Source organism: Pristis pectinata, chromosome 26 (assembly GCF_009764475.1).
Source record: "Pristis pectinata isolate sPriPec2 chromosome 26, sPriPec2.1.pri, whole genome shotgun sequence".
Lineage (NCBI taxonomy): Eukaryota > Metazoa > Chordata > Chondrichthyes > Rhinopristiformes > Pristidae > Pristis > Pristis pectinata.
This window is the reverse complement of record NC_067430.1, coordinates 17,381,649-17,403,484: the sequence shown is the minus strand read 5'-3', so window position 1 is coordinate 17,403,484 and position 21,836 is coordinate 17,381,649. Positions and strand designations below refer to the sequence as shown.

At 42.7% G+C, this 21,836-nt stretch overlaps 1 protein-coding gene across 4 annotated transcripts; it reads left to right on the top strand.

Annotated features, from left to right (window-relative positions):
- On the top strand, window positions 1-20,304 carry si:ch211-112c15.8 (tumor necrosis factor receptor superfamily member 25). 4 transcript variants are annotated; one of them, XM_052039463.1, is made up of 11 exons: window positions 1-227; window positions 5,230-5,293; window positions 8,482-8,710; window positions 10,197-10,325; window positions 13,858-14,010; window positions 14,934-15,015; window positions 15,835-15,899; window positions 16,454-16,576; window positions 17,515-17,555; window positions 18,238-18,364; window positions 19,039-20,304. In XM_052039463.1, exons 3-11 carry the CDS (start codon window positions 8,491-8,493, stop codon window positions 19,326-19,328), a joined length of 1,230 nt encoding a protein of 409 aa, XP_051895423.1. In that variant the 5' UTR covers window positions 1-227; window positions 5,230-5,293; window positions 8,482-8,490; the 3' UTR covers window positions 19,329-20,304. The 4 variants fall into 4 exon arrangements, with proteins under 4 accessions (XP_051895423.1, XP_051895422.1, XP_051895421.1 ...); XM_052039462.1 differs by lacking the exon at window positions 5,230-5,293 and adding an exon at window positions 379-464; XM_052039461.1 differs by lacking the exon at window positions 5,230-5,293.
- Window positions 20,305-21,836: the final 1,532 nt, after the last annotated feature.

The window sequence follows — 21,836 nt, the reverse complement described above, 5'->3', positions numbered from 1 at the left end:
TTGTGGTTCTGCCTGTTCCTGTTTCCTGCACTAACTGACGCTTTCTCAATGATTTGAATCTCAGTGAGCAATTGATTGTAAATTGTTGTCTGAAAAGTGTGTGGGCCGGAATTAAAAACAGCTTCACCCAAGCTGTTGAGAATCAGTCGAGGTCAGTGCTGAAGCTCCACATCATGAGGACTGGGACCTGGACCAGGATGCAGTGCTGGATGTGGATCAGGATTGGGGTGAGTTACTCAGGTTGAATAAGCAGAAATAACTGTAATAACAGGTTCCTAACTTGGAGTGATCACCAGGATCCGTAAGACTATCTGACTAAAATGTAAAACTGACAAATTAATTTTCATCTCTTGGATTCATTTTTAAATGTTTCAACAGATTTATATTCACAGATGAAGTTGATGTGAAGATTCAGCTTTAAACAAAGGGTCCTGGTCTCAGATACCATGTGGATCAGGAGCCTTGTGAGTCGAGGTCCATGCCTCAGGGGCCAGGTTTGGTACTGGACTGTTGACTCTAAGCCCTTGTGAAAAGGATTGGGTTGGGGTCTGGGCATTTTACTTGTGGGCTTAGTGTTAGTCATGGCCCCAGGGACTGGGTCTGGGTCAGGACCCCAGCTTTTGGACTGAGTTTGAATTTAGGCCTTTGTCTTCTGCTGTTGTTCTATAAACTGCTGAGTTTATAATTACATTTTCTACTGTAGTTAGTTTTGAGCTTAGAAGCTAGAGCTTTGGAAATATTTGTTTTTTTTTGAATAACACATTTTTAGTTTGAATGTACAGTTGATGCTCATTAAAATAATTATCTAATTAACAAATTAGAATTAATTAAGTTAAAATCCTGCTGTGTCAATCCTGGCCAACCTTCAATAAAGCAGGATGCTGCAGGAAATCCTCCTTTTGGCAATATACAGGCTCTCCAGGGACATGGAGCCCAAGATATGGGCTTTCATTGATTTGGGTAACTCAGCATCCTTATCCAGTTTTTTCACGATCTGTCTCTCTTGCTCTTGGATCAAATTCCTTTATGCAGAGAATTAGCAAAACTGATTGAAGGCAATAATATGCTGAGATGATCAAGAAAAGGAGAAGTGCTCCTCGAGGTTAATTGAAATGTGGGATATGCTATCAGGAAGGACACTGAACAGTTGAATCAGGTTTGAGAGACAATTAAACTTAATGACCTGGTCTGTCTCATAGAAACCCATGGAACAGGATTCTATTATATTGCTTCTTAGAATATCTTCATAAAAATAGTGGGCTAGTTGTAAAACATTTTATCACACATTTTTAGAAGAATTGTAGGTTAGTATTTACAAAATTGTTTCCTGCACATATAACCATGACTAACAACAGCCCACTATCCTGTTCAAGATCTAATCATCCCACACCAATTTACATTTGTTAATGTTGGGGTTTTAGACTTTCACGTTACTTTACTAAATATTTTGTACAAATTTCAGGATAAATCAGTGAACAAAGTCACTATTAAATACTTCCTAGACAGTTAACATCTTCTACATGGTCTTTTTCACACAGAAGGTACAATAGTGATCAGATACAAAACTCATTAGTCAGTTCATTTGATTGCCAGTTTTTGACAAATACTGACTGAGTGCTGGACATCATTGTTTTTCAGTCTGGACAGGTAGTTTTATCTCGGATGCCAATTCCTAATGGATGAAAAGTTGGAATTACTCATCACTTCAGTAGAAGTCTAATCCACTCAGCAGACTGAAGATACTTTTATTCCATTGACTAGAGTAAGAATCAAATTCAGGATTCTGAGGTCATAACTCTGTGTCTGCTTCACTGTGGGTCACCAAGGTTTCTTTGATAGAACCTTCCAGACCGCATCCTCAGTCACCTGGATGGATATGGGCAGCAGTTGGATAGGAATTCCAGGGCTTCTGTTCTACTTCAGGCTGACATCATTATGACTTGCTTATTATTCATTACTGGATCAAAATTCTGGAATTCATTCAGGGGAATATCCTCACTGTATGGAATACTGATGTTTATGGCCATGGCACACTGCCACATTCTCAAGGACAATTAATGATAAATGCTGAGCAATAATAAATTTATATTTCAAGTTTTGAAGGTTTCAGAATTATGCAGAGAATTGCTAAAATTGATTATGAGACATCAAATACAGAGGTGCCTGAAACTGAACTGTTTCTGAGCAGTCAGCGTGTAGATATAAATGACTTTTTTGTCAGCATTCAGTGTAAGGCTGAGGTACTAGGAAGGGTCGAGATGAGAATGAGAGTCAATAAGAGGGTGTGAGTCATAGGGTTAAGACTGAGGGTGAGAAGGAGGATAAGGATCAATGAGAGTGAGGAGGAGGATAAGGCTTAATGTGAGGGTGAGGATGGAAGGGTCACAATGAAGATTGAAGGTGGGATTTCTGGTGGGATGCAGTCAATTAAGGAGATTGGTGAGTTGATGTGTCTGACTGGCGCAACCTTCTGCTTTCTAGCCCTCAGACACTCTGCTTACATGACAACTGATTCTGTAGTCAGTGGATACTGAGATATACTTACACGAGACAACTTACACTAGTTACCTTGTGGGACACTCCCAGCTACATGTGAGGCCAAGGCAGAGCAAGGGGTTGAGGGGCCAGGCTATGTTGCTACCTCTTTGGGGGACACTCCCATTGGCTTCAGAACCATTGGGCTGGGAAGTTTCATTTTTATGGAGGTTGGCTGTGATGCCCACAAGGATAAATAGTTCATCACTGTTGAAGCTCATGAATAACAGCTGACATTATAGAGCTAGACTGCTGTGTAAGTCAGTATCTGGAACAAAGAAGAGGAAGGGTAAAGACAGAAGGAGGAGAGATAGGTCTGCTGAAGAGCAGCTGTGAGTCATTGCATGACGAGAGAATGCACACTAGCTTCTTGGGTTTTGTTTCTGTAGAGAGATAAGATTTCAGATAAAGTCCTTACAGCAATGTGAAAGGACAGAACCCACGTTGGAAAATGCTGTGACCTAATTTATTAGCAGTTGGTTATGCTGCTCTCTGCAGTTGTGCTATGATACAGGCACTGTATTCCACATATCTGCCAGTATTTGTGCTTCCAGCTCCATATGGCAAGCCTTGGGGTTGCAGTTCACTGGGAAAACGAGTTGTGAGGTAGGGGGAAGTGGGTTGTTTGGTGAGTTGGAATGTGAGTACAGAAGCAGTTAGGATGGTGATAAGGGTCCTCACTGGGCAAGAGATGTGTTTCCTTTCACCTGCCAAGGAGGGCTTTGTCAAAGGTGGGTAGTGGGTCAGAGGATTCCAGGTTGACACATGCCCATTCCACAATGAGTGACAGATGCCTCCCACAAGTGATAAACTTCTGACCTGAGTGGCAGACTCTCCCATGTACCTGACTCCTGCCCCAGAATTATAGATCAACCCTGAAGTTTCTGACCCTGTATGAATAACATATCCCTCCCCCAAGAGACAGAACTATCCCCACCCACACTGACATGTTCCTCAGAGTGATGTTGCTAAATTAGAACAATTGACCACATTCAGGCAAGCTAACCACAAGGTGACCACTCCTCATTGGGAGCAGGAGTAGGCCTTGTATCCCCTTGGGCCTACGCTGCTATTCAATAAGATCATGACCGATCTCATCTTGGCATCTTCCCGCCTTTCCCATAAACTTTCTTCAATATAGTCCAAAAATTTTCTCTACTTTTAATATATCACAGCTCTCTGGGTTAAAGAATTCCAAAGATTCACAACTTTCTGTGAGAATTTCCTCCTTACCTCCATCTTAAATGGGTGATTCCTTATCCTCATTCCCAATTCTAGATTCTCCCATGAAAGGAAAGATATTCTCAGCGTGTACTCTGTCCAGCCGCTCTGAATCATTCACGGTTCAGTATGATCACCTCTAATTCTTTTAAACTCCAATGTGTGTAGGCCCAACCAGCTCAACGGAACCTCATAAAGCAGATCTTTTTTGTTCCGGAATCAACCTAGTTATGATTGCCCAAAGTGCTTCCGATTTTAGTATACCTGTATACCCCTGTGCAATAGCATTTTGTAGTCTCTCTAAATAATATTCCAACTTTTCTATTCTTCCTACTTAAATGGATAATGTCACATTTCACCACATCTACTATACTTTTCATTCATTTCTGACATCACAATTTGTTTTCTCACCTATCTGACATTGATTATAACTGATACAATACACTCCCAACCAACTATCAAACCACCTCAAAGTGATAGATGTAGGAAGCATGAAGTGATCATAAAGAGCATAATGGAGTTAAAAAGTAACAGAACTGGCAACATTAAAAGAAATATTACTGGAGGTGAGCGTGAATAGTACAAGAAAACAAACATGGGTCCAAAAGGGAGGTCATCAGTATAAGGTAAGAGGTAGAAGATTTAGAAGGGATCCAAGAGAGAATTCTTTCACATGGAGTGGTTGTGATCTGTAACATGGTGCCAGAGGAGGTGTAGAGGCGGGTACACTTACAGCATTTAAAAAACACCTAGACAAGCACTTGAATTGCCAAGACATAGAAGGCCTCAGACCAAATATGGGTAAATTGGTCTTTTATAGATAAGTACAATGGTTGGCATGGACATGGTGGACTGAAGGGCCTGTTTCTCTGCTGTATAATGCTGTGACTCTAAGAATGGTGCAGATTTTAGTACTGAGTACCGCACTGGAATAGGGATAACTAGGGCTTATGAGGAAAGACTTGCTTTGACATCGTCTTTCTGAAATCTTTTATTACTGAAGTACTTTGAAGTGTAATAACTATTGAAATGTTCAAAACATGAGTTATTTTACTTACAGCAAACTCCCACCTATATCAATGTGATAGTGATGTTTTAGGTGTTGATTAAGAGAGAAATATTTGCCAGGAAATGAGAAAGAATGTCCTTGCTTTTCTTTGAAATAGTGGCTGGGTGGTTTATCACTGGTCTAGTAGTCTATCTCCCCAGGGGGAGGGGGATGGTTGTTTGTGGTTGGAAGTCTTTTGCATCCACCAAAGAGGGCAGACCTCCCTCAATACTAGCCCTTACTTACAGAGCAAAGTTCCCCTAGGCTGGTGTGTAATCAGAGTGTTGGTTTGGATAATGTGCTTAGTTCATGGGAGTAGGACAAATCCACAATCCATGAGTGTGATGAGTTAACACTGCAAAGTATTACTGCACTTGAGGTTTGTGGTACAGTCTTATACAGATTATATGTTTTTTTTTTCCCAGGAACACAGTCCAATTGCATTTTGCCGGTGCTTTTTTTAAATGAGCTTTCTGGTCTTGCGTTCAGGTAATTCTGCTAAAAGTTGGGCATTGCAATGAACTGCCATGAGACCTACAGGCTAAGGAAATAGTGGGGGATTTCCAGCAAACAGTCAGAGACTTTGCAAGAGATAAAGTATGAACTGTGACCACATGTTGTTGCTCTTCAATATCACTTCCTCCATTGACAGGGAAGGCACCATATTCTGACAGAGATTATGCAATGGAAGGGAACCAAGGGATAATGCACAGATTCAGTATTTCCACAATGCTCATCATTCAATGCTTCTCAGAAATTGTATTGGGGAAAGAAAGTTAAATTAACTGCAACCATGAAATCTATTATTTCTCGAAACTTTCTCTAAGGTAGGCCTGGGGGAAATTCCCTGCACTGTATAACTACTAGAGAGTTACTAAAGAAGGAGCTGGAGAGACTGAAATTGACTGTGCTTTTCTAGTAAAATTAAATGTGTAAATTCATGCCTCAATAAGGGGAGGACTTCAGAGCAAATGAAGTACCTGAGACACCCTGATTACCAACCTGTGGCAGAGCTATTTTGTAACTGGGAGTTGGAAGGGAGCAGGAAAGAAATGAAACAAGCTTGATAAAGGTGGCAACAAGGTAATGGACAGGAGGCCAGTGCAGGTAAATGTGACTGCAAAAGGAAGGAAGGTGTAACTATTCTGCATTCAAAGAGGAGTCTGATAATTCGAATGAGACATGAGGATCTCTCGATCAGATTGGGCCATTTTATCGCTAACGACATCAGTGAGAAACAAACTCCAGAAAGTAATTCAAAAGCAGATTACTGTGAATCTGAAGTAAAAACTGAAAATGCTGAACAAGTCTGAGAGCATTGTGGAGAGAAAAACTGAGCTAATATTTCAAGTTGGTAACATTTTACAAGAATGAGGAAAGTCCAGAGATTTTAATTTTCAGAGGAAGGACAGAGGGGTGGAAATGGCTGTGACAGGGAATTATCACCCCAATTTATTTCCAGCATTCTTCTCTATATTAATCGAGTACAGATACCAGTGTATATAAGCTGGGATCAAAGGGCTAGTGTGTATTAAACAAGAGTATGGATATTGGTATGCATTAATGCCAATCATTTCACTGATTGACTTCAAAATTCACTGCAGTCAGTGAGGTAAAGGTACTTCCACAGTGCTGTTGGTAGGAAAATCAAGGTTTTAGGCCAGGTGGTAGGAACAGTGATATATTTCCAAGGATGGTCAATGACTTGGAGTGGAACTTGCAGTTGGCAGTGTTCCAATATGACAGGTGCCCTTGTTTTTTGGGTGGTAGAGGCTGTCAGTTTAGGATGTGCTGTCAAGAATGTCTTAGCAAGTTGCATAGTGCATTTTATGGAAGACAAACACTACATTTATGGTGTGCTGGTGGTAGTGGGACCAAGTATTTAAGATAGTGGATGTGGTGCCTGTCAGGTAGATCACTTTGCCCTGGATGGCATTTACCTTCTTGAATTTCCCTGCTGCTGAACCACGAGGTGGGGGAAGAGTATCATCAAGAGTCCAGACTTATTCTTGTAGATGCCTCATCAGTGACCTCCCTCAATCATAATGTCAGGAGTGCAAATGCCACCAATGATCCTACAGTGTTCAGTTCCATTTGGAACTCTTTCAATAATGAAAACACATCATCCACATCTTCAGTAATCCCTGGACAACATTCAGACTAGGTCTGATAAGTAGCAAATAATATTTGTGCCTCACAAGTGTGAGGTAAAGAGCATTCTTTGCTGGCCCATTCATTCCTTTCCTCCATCTGTTCTGACTCTTCTTATCCAAATTTGCTCCACCCTTTTTACCTCGGTTGCGTATCAACCTCTATCCTGCTCTTCTACTCCTTTGCACCCAAAAGGAGGTGAGCCACTCACCACAACTTGTACAGCATCTGATCTCTTATTGACAGTGATGTTGCTGACCAAGTTAAGTTTCTGGTCAATGGTAACCACCTTTCTCTTGCCTCAAGATCTTGATAGTGGGTAATTCATTAATGACAATGCCACTGAATGTAAAGAAGAGGTGTTTAAGTTCTCTCTTGCTAGAGGTCACCAAATTGCATGAATGTACAGCCCAAATGTTATTTGCTGAATATTTTCAAGAAGGTAAAAGATGCATTTCTAGACACTAAAGGATTTTGGAAGAGAGCAGGAAAATAATACTTAGATGATCAATCATGATCATATTCAATGGCAAAGCAAGCTCAAAGGGCCAAATGGCCTACTTCTGCTCCATTTTTCTGTGATTTTTTTTCCATTGTTTTGGTACTTATCAGCCCAACCAGTCAATTTTACAGGTGTTGTTGGATGTAGGCCTGTACTGTTTAGCAATCTGAAGAGTTCCAAATAAGAGATGAACACTGAATCTTCATAAGCATTCCTATTTCTAATCTTATAACTGGGGGTAATCAAGAATGAAGAAGCTAAAAATGGTAAAGATACCATCCTGAGGAACATCTACAGCAATGTCCTGAAGCTGAGCTGATTGGCCTGCAACAATCACAACCCTCATTCCAAGTATCCTGGGGGGCAGTTTTCTTTCCCCTTACTTGACTTTGATGAAGATTGAGAGTAGGCTGTTACAGTTGGATTTAATTTGCTTTGTCTCACATTTTTATGAACAGGACATATGTGGGAAATTTCCAGTTGGCCAGGTGGGTGTCAATATTGTAGTTGGATTAGAGCAGCCAGTTCAAGTCTTCAGTTTTCAGTGGCTGGGATAATTTCAAGGCCCATAGCTTTTGCTGTATCCAGTGCACTCAGATGCTTCTTAATGTCACAATGGATCAAATTAATTAAAGGCATTGTAATATATTAGCAGGAAGTGCAGGTACCTCTGTGATCGTGTCTTGTACAGAGAAAGTTGAGATTAATCATCTACTTGACAATTTTAGTGTACCTTGTACTGCTCCTGGCACCATCCCCTTCCACTTGTCTCACAGAACCAGGGTTGGTTCACTGACCTGATAGTAACGGGTAGAGTGCAGGATATGCAAGTTCATGAATTTATAACTTGTGGTGAAGTAGATGCCCTACCAGCCATGGTGATGCCCAGATTTGAGGAGCTAGATTCTGTATTTTGTCTGTTTGGAACCTGCCTCTATCAAGAGGTACGGATGTTAGTATATATTAGCCAACAGTACAAGGACACACAATCCCCAGACTAATGCTGAAACTCTCCAATTCCCAGCTTTGTGCCATGATATTTGCTTCTGGAACTTTGAGTCATTTAACAACTGATGACTCCTGGAGTTTGACGCGAGCAGAAGGAAACACACAGATCTTGATTTGGGAGTCCAAACAGCTGGGAATTTGGAAGGATAAAGATCAGAAACGAAGGAAAAGAAACAGTGAAAAGTGCCCAAACCACCAGTACCGGGATTCAAGAACATCGTTCTGCTGCAGAATGTGTCCAGCAGGTGGGTGTCCTGTGTAACCCCTCTAGAGTCATGGCTAATGCAATTCAGAAGGTGACCACTTGACCTTTAAAGGAGCCATCCAATTACTCCCACACCCTTAACCTTACCCCATCGGTTTTCCTCCTCAACCATTCTCGGAAGAAACTTACTATTGAATCTGCTTCCACTGCCCTTTCAACTGGTACTATCCAGAGCACTGCATAAATTCATTTTTACCACATCAACTCTTGTTCTTTAACCAATTACCATAAATCCATGCCCTCATGACTCCTGGAAGTAATATCTCTTTATTTATTCAATTAGACTTCTTCATGATTATGAAACCTTCTCCACTCTCATGAGAACAACCCCAAGTATTTCAGTAGTAAAGCAAAAAACACTGGAGAAACTAAGTGGTTAGGCAGCATCTGTGGAGAGAGAACCAGTTAATATTTCAGGTTGATGATTTTCATCAGAACTTCATACTTTCCATATAATTGAATGTTTGCTTCACTTGTATTGTTCCAGCACATTGTGCACATGCTCTAATACCTTCACATCCTTTCTAAAGTGTGGTGCCCAAAACTGGACAGAATACTACAACTGGACTGTAACCAGTGATTTATAAACATAAACTTCCCTGCTTCTGCACTTTGTGCATGTATTTACAAACCCAAGGATCCCATATCCCTATTAATCATTCTTTTGGTCTTTCCTGCTGTCTTTAATCTTATGTGTATATACATAATCTTGGTTCTCTTTGTTCCTGCACCTGCCTGCATTTAGTTTGTACCATTTAGTTTACATCACCTGTTCTTACCATCAAAAGTAAAATTTTGTCCATCATATATTTGCTCATTTCATCAATCTAACCCCTCCTGAAATATGTTACCATGCTTCTCACTGTTTACTTTTACTGAGTTTGCGTCATCTGCAAACTTTGAAATAATATGCTGTGCACCCAAGTCCAAATTGTTAATACAGCATATATCAACAAGAGCAGTAGTCCCGGGGAACAGAGCTGTACATTCTTCCAATGTAATAAACAACTCTTCATCTCACTACATGCTTATTTTCCCCTTAATCACATGCCAATGAATTTATTATGTGTTTTTTTTTTGATATACACCATTAATTGACCTACCTTCTTCAATTTTCTGTTACTTCATCAAAAAAACTCACTCAAATACTTCAAAAAAAAAATTGCCCTTAACAAATCCAAAATGGCTTTCTTTTATTAACCTAGATTTGTCTGTAAAAACGCATAGAGACCGCTAATTCCCTTATAATCCCCTTCAACATTTTGCCGCTTCATACCTTGTGTTTCTCTATATCCTCAATACCCACAATATCACACTCTCTCTCGCTCTTGCTCTCACTCCCTCTCGCTTTCTCTCTCGCTCTCTTTATTTTTATGTATAATATATGGGAACAAGAGAGTTACTGTTGAAGTGGGGAATGAATGAATGATGAGATAGTCTGACAGAGATGATTTTGTTTTAATCAGGCTCCTATGTGGAATCCTCATGTGAGAAAGATGGTGACCTGCCACAATGCAAGACCTGCCCAAGCCGTACTTACCTTGCTTTTGATAATTACAGAAGTGAATGTCAGAGCTGCACCATATGTGATAAACGTAAGTAGGCCCCAAACTCCCCACCCAGCTCCTTAACCCAGCCTGGTTAGAGCAGTTTGAACAGTACCTCAACTGTTACCTTCTGCAAAACATTTAAGTAAAAATTAACCCACCTTTCTCTCTATTTCTACATCTCACTTATGTTCTATATCTGTGTGCCTTCTGCATTCTCAATCTCTCTCTTTCACTCTTCCTCTTTCACTGTGCCTCTCACTGTTTGTCTTACTCTGCTTCTCTCATGGCCTCTCTCACAACGACTCATTGTTTCTCTCACTGTCTCAATTTTTGCATCTCTCACTTTTTCCACTCTGTATCTTTGTCTCTCATGCTGTCATTTTTTTTCTATGTACATGTTTGTGGGGGGTCTCTCGCTATCTATCACGCACTCTCTCTAGCGCTCATGCTCTCTATCTATTATTGTCACACTGTCTATCAATATCTCTGTGTTTTATTGCCCCTCTCCTGTCCTTGGCGTAATGCACAGGAAGATTTGCATCCAAGTGTTAACTTCTGCAGGTCAATTGAATCTTGTAGATGTTAATGCATCCCAATGAGGGATGCAGTAATGTATGCGTCTTCCAAAACTTGCTACATAATCCTCCTTTTCATTGTCCCTCACCTTTCTATTTCATCATCAATGATCACAATCCTCCTCCTATGACCTGTTTACTGTTTCAAGAGACAATTTTGTCCCTCACATCTGTGTTCAACTTTTGCTGCTGTGTGCTGTTATCATTCTTGGCACCCTGGCAAGTCCATATTGCAGTGCTCGTCTAGAATTGACCACACACTCTAAACACATTTTCACCATTTCATTCCAGGTGAAGCCATGACTCTATCTGTTGCTTGGTTGGTTTGTATCCTCCCAGGAGAGACCAGGCTTTCAATAAGTGACCTTTATCTCTTATAAGTCTTATGTTTCGTAAGTCTATTTGGAAGAGTGAATAGATCCTCAATGAAGGAATCATGGCAGCTGCCCAGACATATTGAACAGGTTCATTTCCTGAATAAAAACGAAAATGGTTGGAAACACTCAGCAGGTCAGGCAGCATCTGTGCAAAGGGAGACAGAGTTAAAGTTTTAGGTTACAAACCCTTCATCAGAACTGGGAAAGGGAAAAACAAATTGGTTTTAAGTTGCAAAGGGGGCGGGAGAGGGATGATATTTCTGGTAAGATGAAGCCGAGATGACCATGGTGGTGAGATAGTAATGATAGATAGTAGTTGATAGATTAATGAGGGCAGTTTGAGAGAGACACAAGACAAAGGGACATGCAAAACCTGTGAAATGCCCAGCAAATTATATGGATAGGAAAGGTTTAAAGGATATGGGCCAAATGCAGGCTGATAGGACTTGCTTAGATGAGCATCTTAGTCAGCATGGACCAGTTGGGCCAAGGGGCCTGTTTCCATGCAGTATGACTCTATGACTCTATCAGGCAGTGGCGGTGAAGAGAGAAGAATTGAGTTACTATGACAGATGGATAAGCTACAACAGAACTGATCAGTTCTGGAACACAAAGTGAGTTATCTGCAATTGTGGAATTCAGTATTGAGCCCCATAGGCAGCATCGTGCCCAGAGAGAAGCTGAAGTGTTGCTCCTCAAGCTTTCATTGAGCCTTGTTGAAATAGTGCAGTAGGCCAGGATGGAGAATTAAAGTGAAAGGCAGCCATAAGCTCAGGATCACCCCTGCAGACTGAACAAAGGTGCTCCACAAAGTAGTCACCTCATCTGTGTTTGAATTTTCCAATGTACTGAAGACCACAAGGAATGTAATACGCTAGATTGGAAGAAGCGCCAGTGAATTGCTGCCTCACCTGAGATGTTTGACTGTTTGGATATCCTGGATGGTGGGAAGAGATGAGATAAAAGAGCAGTGGTTGCAGGGGAAAGTGCTGTGAGAAGAGGAGTGGGTGGTGGAAAATGGAAGAGTGGACCAGAGAGTCATTAAAGGGAATTGTCCCTCCAGAACACTAGGAGGGAAGGCAAAATATATCTGATGATGGAATCTCATTGAAGGTGGTGAATATTGCAAAGAATGAATGCAGAGGCTGGTGGGATGGAAGGATGGGCATCTTGGGGGTGGGGAACATAATGGAAGGTTGAGGACAGAGATGAGGGACATGGATGAGATGCGGTCAAGGGCTCTGTTGACTATGGCAGAGGGAAAGCTAAGGAAAAAGATGTGGCTGTGGAAGCAAGGTTCAGTCAACACCTTACCAGAGATGATAAGAAAACAGAAACCACTAAGAATGAACAAAAGGAAAAGAGACAGATGGAAGTGCTGTCTCCAAGGTGGGCATTCCCTGAAGGGAAGTGGCAGTGAATTCAATAGTAAATGAAATTCCATTTGATGTTCATTTTCCTTTGTTTACAAACCAATTACACATTATGGAATGAAATCCTTTCCAATAGATGAAAGTTCCACTGTGCCTGCAGGAATCCAACCAGAGCAATAAATTCAAGTGCTCTGTCATTCTGGCTGACATGCTCCATGGTAATGTCGATGTAGGTTGCAGATCTTGCACAGACTAGAAGGGCCAAATGGCCTGTTTTCTGTGCTATAGTGTTCTGTGGTTCTTTTTGTCTGCAGCCGATTGACGAATCCTGCCGATGTCTTCAGTAGTTCCCTGAAATGATTCTGAGTGTAGAAATTGAGGACTGCAGTCACTTTGGCAAGCAGAGCAGGTCTATGGGCTCCAACAGGTCAGAGGACTTGTTCAGGAAGGCTGCAGGGACCTGCCACTGCCTGGTCTGATAGTCCTGTGGCATGCTGAGGAAACTTAGACTCTGTCTATATCTGTTAACCTCTAAGACAGCCTCTGTCTTAGACTCTGTTCCACCTACAACATGTCACACTGCTGTAGGCTGCTGCTGATACGTAGGTAGCCAACCCTCTTCTCCTCTGGATCCTAGGTATTGATGAAAGGCCTTGGTAGAGACCTTCTAACATCAATTAACATGTATGTAGGTCCAGAAGAGTAGATATTGAATAATAACGTTAGCAACAATGCTTACAGAACTTTCTTCTTGGTTTGCTTGGGAAAGGACCTAGAGAGCTCCTGTAGGCAATATCTTTCATCAGAAGAGCATCTATAATGTTTAAGGTGAAGTTACAGTGTCAAGCTCTTGGCTCCCATTCAGTGCCACACTGTTCCTGTCAGGTGTTCACAGGTGAGCACCAGAGAGGTCAGGAAATCTGTGCCCCCTTGGCAGATGGATTAAGTTATTTAAATTGCAAAACAACGATTCCTTTTAGGGGTTTCCTGATCACTGTCTGACCCAGATGTTTGCGAGTTTGGAACGTGTTGCTGACCTGACAACTGTATGGAGAGCAAAAATGGGAGTAATTCTCCTCCCCCTACAAAGTCCACCCACTCTCAGGTTTAGATCACCACTTCCCCCAGTGTCTGACCCACTCTGTCCCTCAGTCTCCTCTCTGTCCCTCGCCTCTCTGCTCCATTTTCCCATTCACATTCTCACAGATGTGTAGTTGGATCCACTAAATGACACGGGCTTATTTTCATCTAGAGTTGCAGACAACTATTCATAACTGCACTGCTACCAATAACACTGTGTGCGGCTGCAAGGCTCACCAGTACCGGCAATGTCACCTCAACGGCTGCAAGTTTTTCCACTGTTTGAACTGCTCCATGTGCAGCAACAGAAAAGTCATCAAACCCTGTGAGTACCAATGAGGGGTGGGGAGATGGGAGTGAAGGCACTGGCTAATGAGGGAGGCAGGTTATTGTGGGAGGTGGGATAATGTGAGGGGTGATGGTTTATTGTAAGGCTGAGGGTTGGGTTTGTGAATAGGTAGGTTATTTTGATGGGGTAGAGTTCAAGGAGGCTGCAGGGATCTGCCATTGCATGGTCTAATAATCTAAACCTGCTGTTGTGTGGCATGTTGAGAAAACTTCTATCCAATCTCTATAGGATAGAGCATGTCATAATTGTAGGCTTGATGGGGTGAGATAAACTAGGTTGTTTTAAGGTTGGAAATTAGGTTTTTAAGGGCTGAGTTAACTTGAGAATGGAGGAATGATCTGTGACAGATTCTTTCTCAAACCTGAGGCTTATTGAGGTAGTTATGATTCCACCTTGCCCATCAGGAAAGGGCAATTACTGGCATATTAATCTTAAATTTTGTCAACTTTAAGACAATTAGAAATTTTCCTCACCTAATCTGATCAAGCAATCCCATAATACGTTTTAACAGATCTGTTTTTGACATGCTCTGTTTCCCCTCATCAACCAAGTTACTTAGCCTGTGATCTTGGATGTCACTTTGGTGAATCTGTTCATCAGTCTGGCTGCAGTTAGAGCCCAGCTTCAGTCAATGTTCAGGCTGGGTAGGAAGATCCAGTTGCAGTTAGCGCCTGAGAGCAAAGAAGTGGAGTGAATGGAGAAATGCCTGGAAACTAAAGACCGATAGACGTGTCAGTGACTTTGTGGTCTGAACTTTCATTCCACCTGCCAGCTGTGCGACACAGTGCTCTGGGGACAGGGCTCAACTGCAGCTGTTGCTTCACAGATTTAACAAAGTAGAAACCTGGTCCTAGTAACTCTCGTTGACTCCTGGTTCCTTGTGTTGACCATCACTTCAGGTTCACAGCAGGAAGATGCTCAATGTGGAGAGTGCTTGCCGGGATTTTACCAGCATGGTGACCAGTGTCAGAACTGTACTGAGTGAGTCAGTTTGTACTTATTTAAGAATTTGCATTTGTCACTTCTGATTTAAAGCTGGATCAGGAACAAGATCCTGAAACTTTCTTACTACATGTAGACAATATTATGGGATAGACACTCTTCCTTTTCCTTTGGAACTATGGCTCTAATCCAGCCAAGAGTGATTGATGTCTCAGGGCACTGCTGAAGAAGTGACTCCCATGTTGGAGTTAGGACTTCTATTTTGGGGTCTACTTCTGAATCTACACCATGAAGTGAAAATCTTAATTCAAGAGATTGAAACTCAGGCATATTAATGGGAGAATGTAGTTGAGCCTTTACTCTGTGTTCAAACCATATTTTACCTGCCCTGGGAGTGCTTGAAGGCACAATGTTTGAAGGAAGCTTTACTCTGTATCTTAACTGGGCTGAGAGTTTGATGAGGCAGTGTAGAGGGAGCTTTGTTCATCCCTAACCAGTGAAGTGCATGCCCTGCTTGCATCGAATGGGCCTGTGTAGAGGGAGCTTTTACTCTGTATCTAATCTATGTTTGCCTTCAATGAATAGAGAATGTATTCACATTAGTTTTGCAGTGTACCGTTTTCGAATAGGAGCAAGCAGAATAAATCCCCAGCTTTGAAATCCAAACCTTTCAAATAAAAGCCCTGAGATCCTATAATTCTCCCTAGCTGGGTGGTTGGATGAGGAGGGAGGCAGTTCTGGACCCCTGAGGTTGAGAAGGAGAGACACCAGCAACCCTGCTGGTCCACCTGCTTATTCCGGATTGTTTGGCTGAAATGGTTCTCTCTGTACATGTTGCTGATGTGTACTTTTTTTCAGAATTAAGAATGACTCTTCCCCCAACACTTCTGGATGCTTCATTTCCAAGCCATCTTATGCCACAGGTATGTCTTGTCTCCATTCTTGGCACAGCAGTTCTTATTGTGGGAATGGAAAGGGGGAGCAATATATCTGGATAATAAAAGTGTACTCTGGTTCCATCCCCCACCTGTACGCTGATATGTGCTGGGCTGGATTACATCAAAGACTATGCTGTCAGCATTGGTCTCAACAGTCTCAGGTGGGGCATTGGAGGCAGGAAATTCAGCCCAAGGACCTATGCATGACCAGTGATGGAAATGTGTGACCCCTGTTGTCGACAGGCTTGAAACCTTGTATTGCTGTGGGCAAGTTACTAAGGGTTCCTTTTAGAGGGGCATAAACAATAAATTAAATTGCAATTTGGTTCTGGGTGTCAATGGAACACTTTAGCTCATCAACTGCCTTATGGTCAAGTGGTCCTAAGCATGCCAGTGGACGCCAAGTATGTTAGCTTCAAGGTATCTGCAAATATTCCTTGGCCAGGCCAAGGAACAATCCTACATGAGGGTAGGTGATCGTGACTGATTATTTTTCTGTGTTCCAGTGGGTGATTGACTCACTGTGTTCTTGTTTCCAGTGCTGAAGTCTATCCTAAGTGTCTTGGGATCTCTTTTCATTCTGTTTGTGATGATTCAACTTTTGCGCTGTAAATTTCAACGTACGTGGGTTGTGGAAGAGCCAAAGACCCTGACAGTCACAGGTATTCCCATCATTGCTTATATCCCAGCCAGGGGCTTCTCTGGATGCCCTGGTATCATGTGCACCACTATTCCTGCTACAGAGTTCCCTCATCCACTCCCATTACCCAGCACCTGGCAGAGACCCAGGTTCATTCTTGCACTCAAAGAAGATTTTGCCAAAACTACAGTAAATGAGTTGGTTGCTGGGATACTCAGTGAGATAAATGACATGGTACTAGAAATCTGGGAGTACTTACAGTGGGTAGCTCACCAGTCGATGGGATGCATCCTTGGATGTGAGGAGTAGGAGTTGTGCAGGTGCTGACTATGATCCTCCTTCAGGGTGGAGGCAGAGGAATGGAGACTGAAAATATTACGCATTCAAAACAAAAGGGAGAGGGATAAATTAAACAGTTGCAGGCCAGTCAGTTCAATGTCAGAGGTGGAGATGATCAACAGCTTAGATAAACATGAACTTATAAATGAGAGGCAGGTAGATCTGTTAAAGGCAAAACTTGTTCAACTAAAGTAATTCTGTGTTTTGATGAAGTAACAAGGGGGATGTGAGATCTGATTCACTGATGCTGCACATGGACTTCCAAAAGGGATTTGATAAAATATCGTAGGGTAGACGTTGCCAAAGTGAAGCCATGGGGCCAAAGGAGCATGGAAACAGTTGTGGTAAATGAGTATTTTTGGACTAGAGTGAAGTATTCACTGAAGGGGAGGTGAAGTGAGGGAATGATTATGTCATGTGAGGGTAGCAGCAGGGAGGTGGATTGGCCACAGAAGGGAAGTCTGGGAGTGGTGGGCCATGGTGATGAAGGGTGGTGGTGGGGGAGAGGGGGCCACGAGGTAGAAATTCTGTTTTCAGCCCCTCCCTCCAGACTCACTGATCTCTGCACTCAAGAATTTATCTTTTGCTGGGGGATTCTCAGTCTTGATGTTTGTGTTTTAGTTCCTGAGGATGAAGAGGCAAGGAATGAAGTGAAGGCCTTGGTGAGTACTGAGAGCTGTTGGTTTGGTTACGTTTCCCATGGTGATGAGTTGTAGAATTCTCTGTCTGGTACTTTACCTTCAAGTCAAGTCTCCATCACAAGACGCATTCCAGTGGCAGCTCATTACATCAATTTGATGCAAGCACTTGAATTGAATGATATCTCATCCTCTACCCTAAATGTTCATCCTCTCCATCACTGCTGCAGTGTGTACCATACACATCATGTGCAGCAGGGACTCACCAAGGCTTCTTCAACTGCTCCTCACAAATCCACAGCTATCATGGAGATAGGTTCAGCAGGACATTGGAGACATTAACCCCACTGGCAGGTTCCACTCCAGATCACACATGGATTTGGAAATATATCACTGTTTAGTGTCTAACTCCTGGAACTTGTTATGGAGTAGGACTGTGGGAGTACCATTAGACAGACAGCTGGGGTCCAAGGCAGCAGCTCGTTGTCACCTTCTTGAAGCCAATTGGAGATGGATAAGAATTGCAACCTCACCAGGACACTCACATCCAGTGCATCAATCACATAGTGCTCACACCTGGCCTCACTGTGCACTCTGCATCCGTCACACATGCAGAAGTCTTTGCCAATTGCTGCAACTGTTACTTAATTCTCAGTTTGGGTTCAGCTCGCATTAATTTTTTGTTTCCCTCTGTTTTTTCTGGTAGCCATTTGAGATTCCAGCTCCAGAAGGGAAATCCAGTCCTCTCATTGACTTCCCAGTTCGGCCACTGGCAAACAACAACATTTATGGGACCAGCCGACAGATATCACAGCTCCATTCTGAGGAACAAGGTGAGGGACTTTATCTGTGCTGCACAGATAGGATTCTTCAATTGGACAACAAAGAAGGAGCTTTACTCTGGATCTAACCCATCATTCCAGGAGATGGGCAAGCTAACAGGATGTGCCAATGGGAAGCAGACAGTGTAGGGATAGTGTGTATTAAGAAGTGGGCAGCAAGTATCTAGATGCAGGCAGAGAGTGTGAGGAAGCAGACAGGACAGTTCATGTCAGGACATGATGCTGCAGATAGTGCAGCTGTTTCACAGCTCCCATGTTTGATTCTGACTACAATGCTGTCCATGTGGTGTTTGCACATTCTTCCTGGAACCCTGTAGTTTTCCTCCTGGAGCTCTGGTTTCCTCACACATCCCAAAGGTGTGCTGGTAAATGGGTTAAGTGCTCATTGTAAATTATCCCTAGTGGGTGGGAAAATCAGGAGGGTGTTTATGGGCGTGTGAGAGTGATTTGGTTTAGAGGAAATAGGGGGAATGGGATTGATGGGATGCTTTAAGAGCTGGTATAGACTTAACGAGAGAAACGGCCTCCTATGTTGCAAGAAAAAAAGAAACTTATATAAATATACAATAATATATGTATATGTGTTGGGAGATGGACAAACAGGCAGGGTATATGGGGAGGTGGCCAGTGTGTGCCAGAAGTTGACTGGAGCTTTCTTCTTCCAGTGTCCATGCCCCTAGATGGAAGAACCTTATATGAAATCATCAACTTGGTGCCCGTGCGGAGGTGGAAAGAACTGATGCGTTTGCTGAAGCTGAAGGAGTGTGATATCGAGCGGATTGAGATGGACGTGACCCACTCCCGAGACCAACAGTACGAAATGCTTCGTCAGTGGAGCCAGCAACAAACAGCCTCCATGGAGTCCCTGTACCAGGCCTTGGAGATCATGAATCTGACAGGACTAGCAGAGGAACTTAAAACCAAACTGCTCAACTACTCCAACTCTCCCTGTTAATCCCCAGGCTGTCACCATATTTGGACACTGTGGACTGTGACGTTGTTCACTGTTCAGGAAAGACGACTCCAAGCGTCCTCAATGTGAGGCCTGGTTCGTCCTGCCACTTAAAATTATTGGTGAAACCTGAATTTTAGGGCATGGATTTAGTAACTTACTTGCACAGCAGTATAGGAATCTGGAGTTCCCATTCCTGGACAAGATGCATGGTGTTCCAAAGGGTCAACCTTGAGGGCAGTCACCTGGGGTGAGCACTCAGTTCCTGCGCTTGGTGGAGGGAGCAGCTTAAGTGGCAGCTCCCTATCTGAACTGTTGGTTCCAAGGACGTGGTCAGTTCCAGGGGCTGGATCCGATTTGGGGCTCATTTATCAACACTTGTTCCACTTTTTAGTCTAGATCTTGGGAAGGAATGGTAGTGTAGAGGGGAGAGGCAATGGGAGTGTGGCTGAAGGTTGGAAGCTTGGCAAGGTGGTGAGAGACTTGGTATCTTTCTGCCTGGTTCTATGTACTGGCTTCAGTCATATATGGGAGCCTTCTGGCTTTGAACCAGAGTCTCTGGTGATTTATCAACATTACTGGAACTCCAGAGATTGGAGGGGTAATTCTCACTCCCCCTCCTAAAGCTGCCTGTGATCAGTCATCAGAGCATTCAAACCACAGAATGCAGACTCCAAGTGGTGCCTGCACTCCTGCTTTTGGGGCTGTGCAGAGGCTGGGCCTGAAAGATTTAAGGCTCAGCTCACTGGGAAATGTCCCAAGTGTTCCCTGTGTTTGGATTAATCTGTATATAAATTTCAGTGGTGATAAATGTGACTTTAAAAAAAAGGAAGCAAATTCCACTCTTAATCAACACTGTGCATTACAGCTGTTCTGATACTGAGTGTTTTTCTGTAGCTTCTTTCACAGCCAAACTTCCCAGAGCTTTTACAGCCAATGAAATAATCCAAAGAAGGGTTGGTAGGTTAACGTGGGTGTAATTGGGTGGTACAGGCTTGTTGGGCCAGAAGGGCCTGTTACCATTGCTGTATAAATAAAGTTTTAAGTTTTTAAAATAAGGTTTTAAAAAGTTTTCTGAAGTGTGAGCATTGTTTTTTGTGTTGGAAACAGGGCAGCCCCTTTGCTCACATCAATGACAAGCAGATATTTTGATTTTAGGATCAGCCAGGCCATATTACAGTTTAAGCCACACAGCGTTATCTTTTTCTGTATAATACTGTGAGGAAAGGCTTGTTACTAATAGGCAGCCAGGGATTCGTTTTCTCCTGTCCTTTTATAAATTGAAGTAGCAATGGTATAATCCCAGGTTAAAACTCTCCTGAAATCTGCTGCCCTCTTTTGGTCTTTTTGTGAATACACCTCCAACAACAACAACATACTGTGTGTGTAGAAATTGGATGCTACCTATTTTTCATGTGCTAAAACGTGGCTTTGTCAAGCTCCAACTTAATTGGGAACCCACACAAAAAAAAGCCTTGGAAAACCTGAGCCTGGGAATGTAGTTTCAATCAGAGATGTCCTGGTAAAATGTGGTCTCTCAAAACTCCGGGACGAGACGCTTCACCAACTGTATCCAGATTCCTGATGCACTGAGTGGCCAGTTACTTACATAACAACAGCCCAGTAATGGTGGTACCTCAGAGCCAGCCATTGAATCAGTATCTCAATAGCCAAATGCTGGGGGGAGGGAAGCACCATCTTCCTGGTAATCTCAACACACTCTCTGGGCTTTTTATTATTTCAGCAGCCTACAGTCAGCTCTCCCATTGGCAGCAGGGAATCCTTTTAAATAGCAAAGAAGAACCTAGCTCAATGTGCTACTAATTCTCCTGAGACTGTGCTATAGCCGTAACATAGAGCTTTCTGCTCCATTTTACGTCAATACTTACACAAGGAGTGACACCATTTGGTGGAAAATGTCAAGTGTGATCATGTGAATAACTCACTGAAGTGCTCTATATATTTTTTTAAAATATATATATGTCCAGCAAAGATTTACCCAGGCATGATCTCCAGTGTGAACTACCCTGGGTAAAAATGAGATTGGATTGTGTAGTGTCCAAAGAACAAGTGCTTTTGATTCAAACTCCAGGCTGTAGAAATTTCAGGAAGAGATAGCATTTGACCTATTGGTTCCAGAGCCTTGTTGCTTATGTTTCTGTGCTCATCCATCTCCCCTTTATCTGAGATGGGGTTCTGCCTCCAGTCAGGTTTCTAACCCTGCTCCAGCACTCATCAAAATCACAGCTGTGCCTGTGATCCTGTGCCAACACTCCTCCATCCTTCTCTACCAGACTTCAGCACCATTTTCCTCCAATGCCCTGTCCGTCATATCACTCAATGACATTGCTCATGCTCTCTCCCTCTCCCTCGTCTGATCCACCCCCACCAAGGCAAAACTGAATGTGGTTACGCCTTTCCTTGGCTGCAGATGTTGCTGCTTTTCCCACCCTTAACACTCCCTTAAATGCTAAAGAAAATGCCATTTGATCCTTTGTAACTGCCTGAACA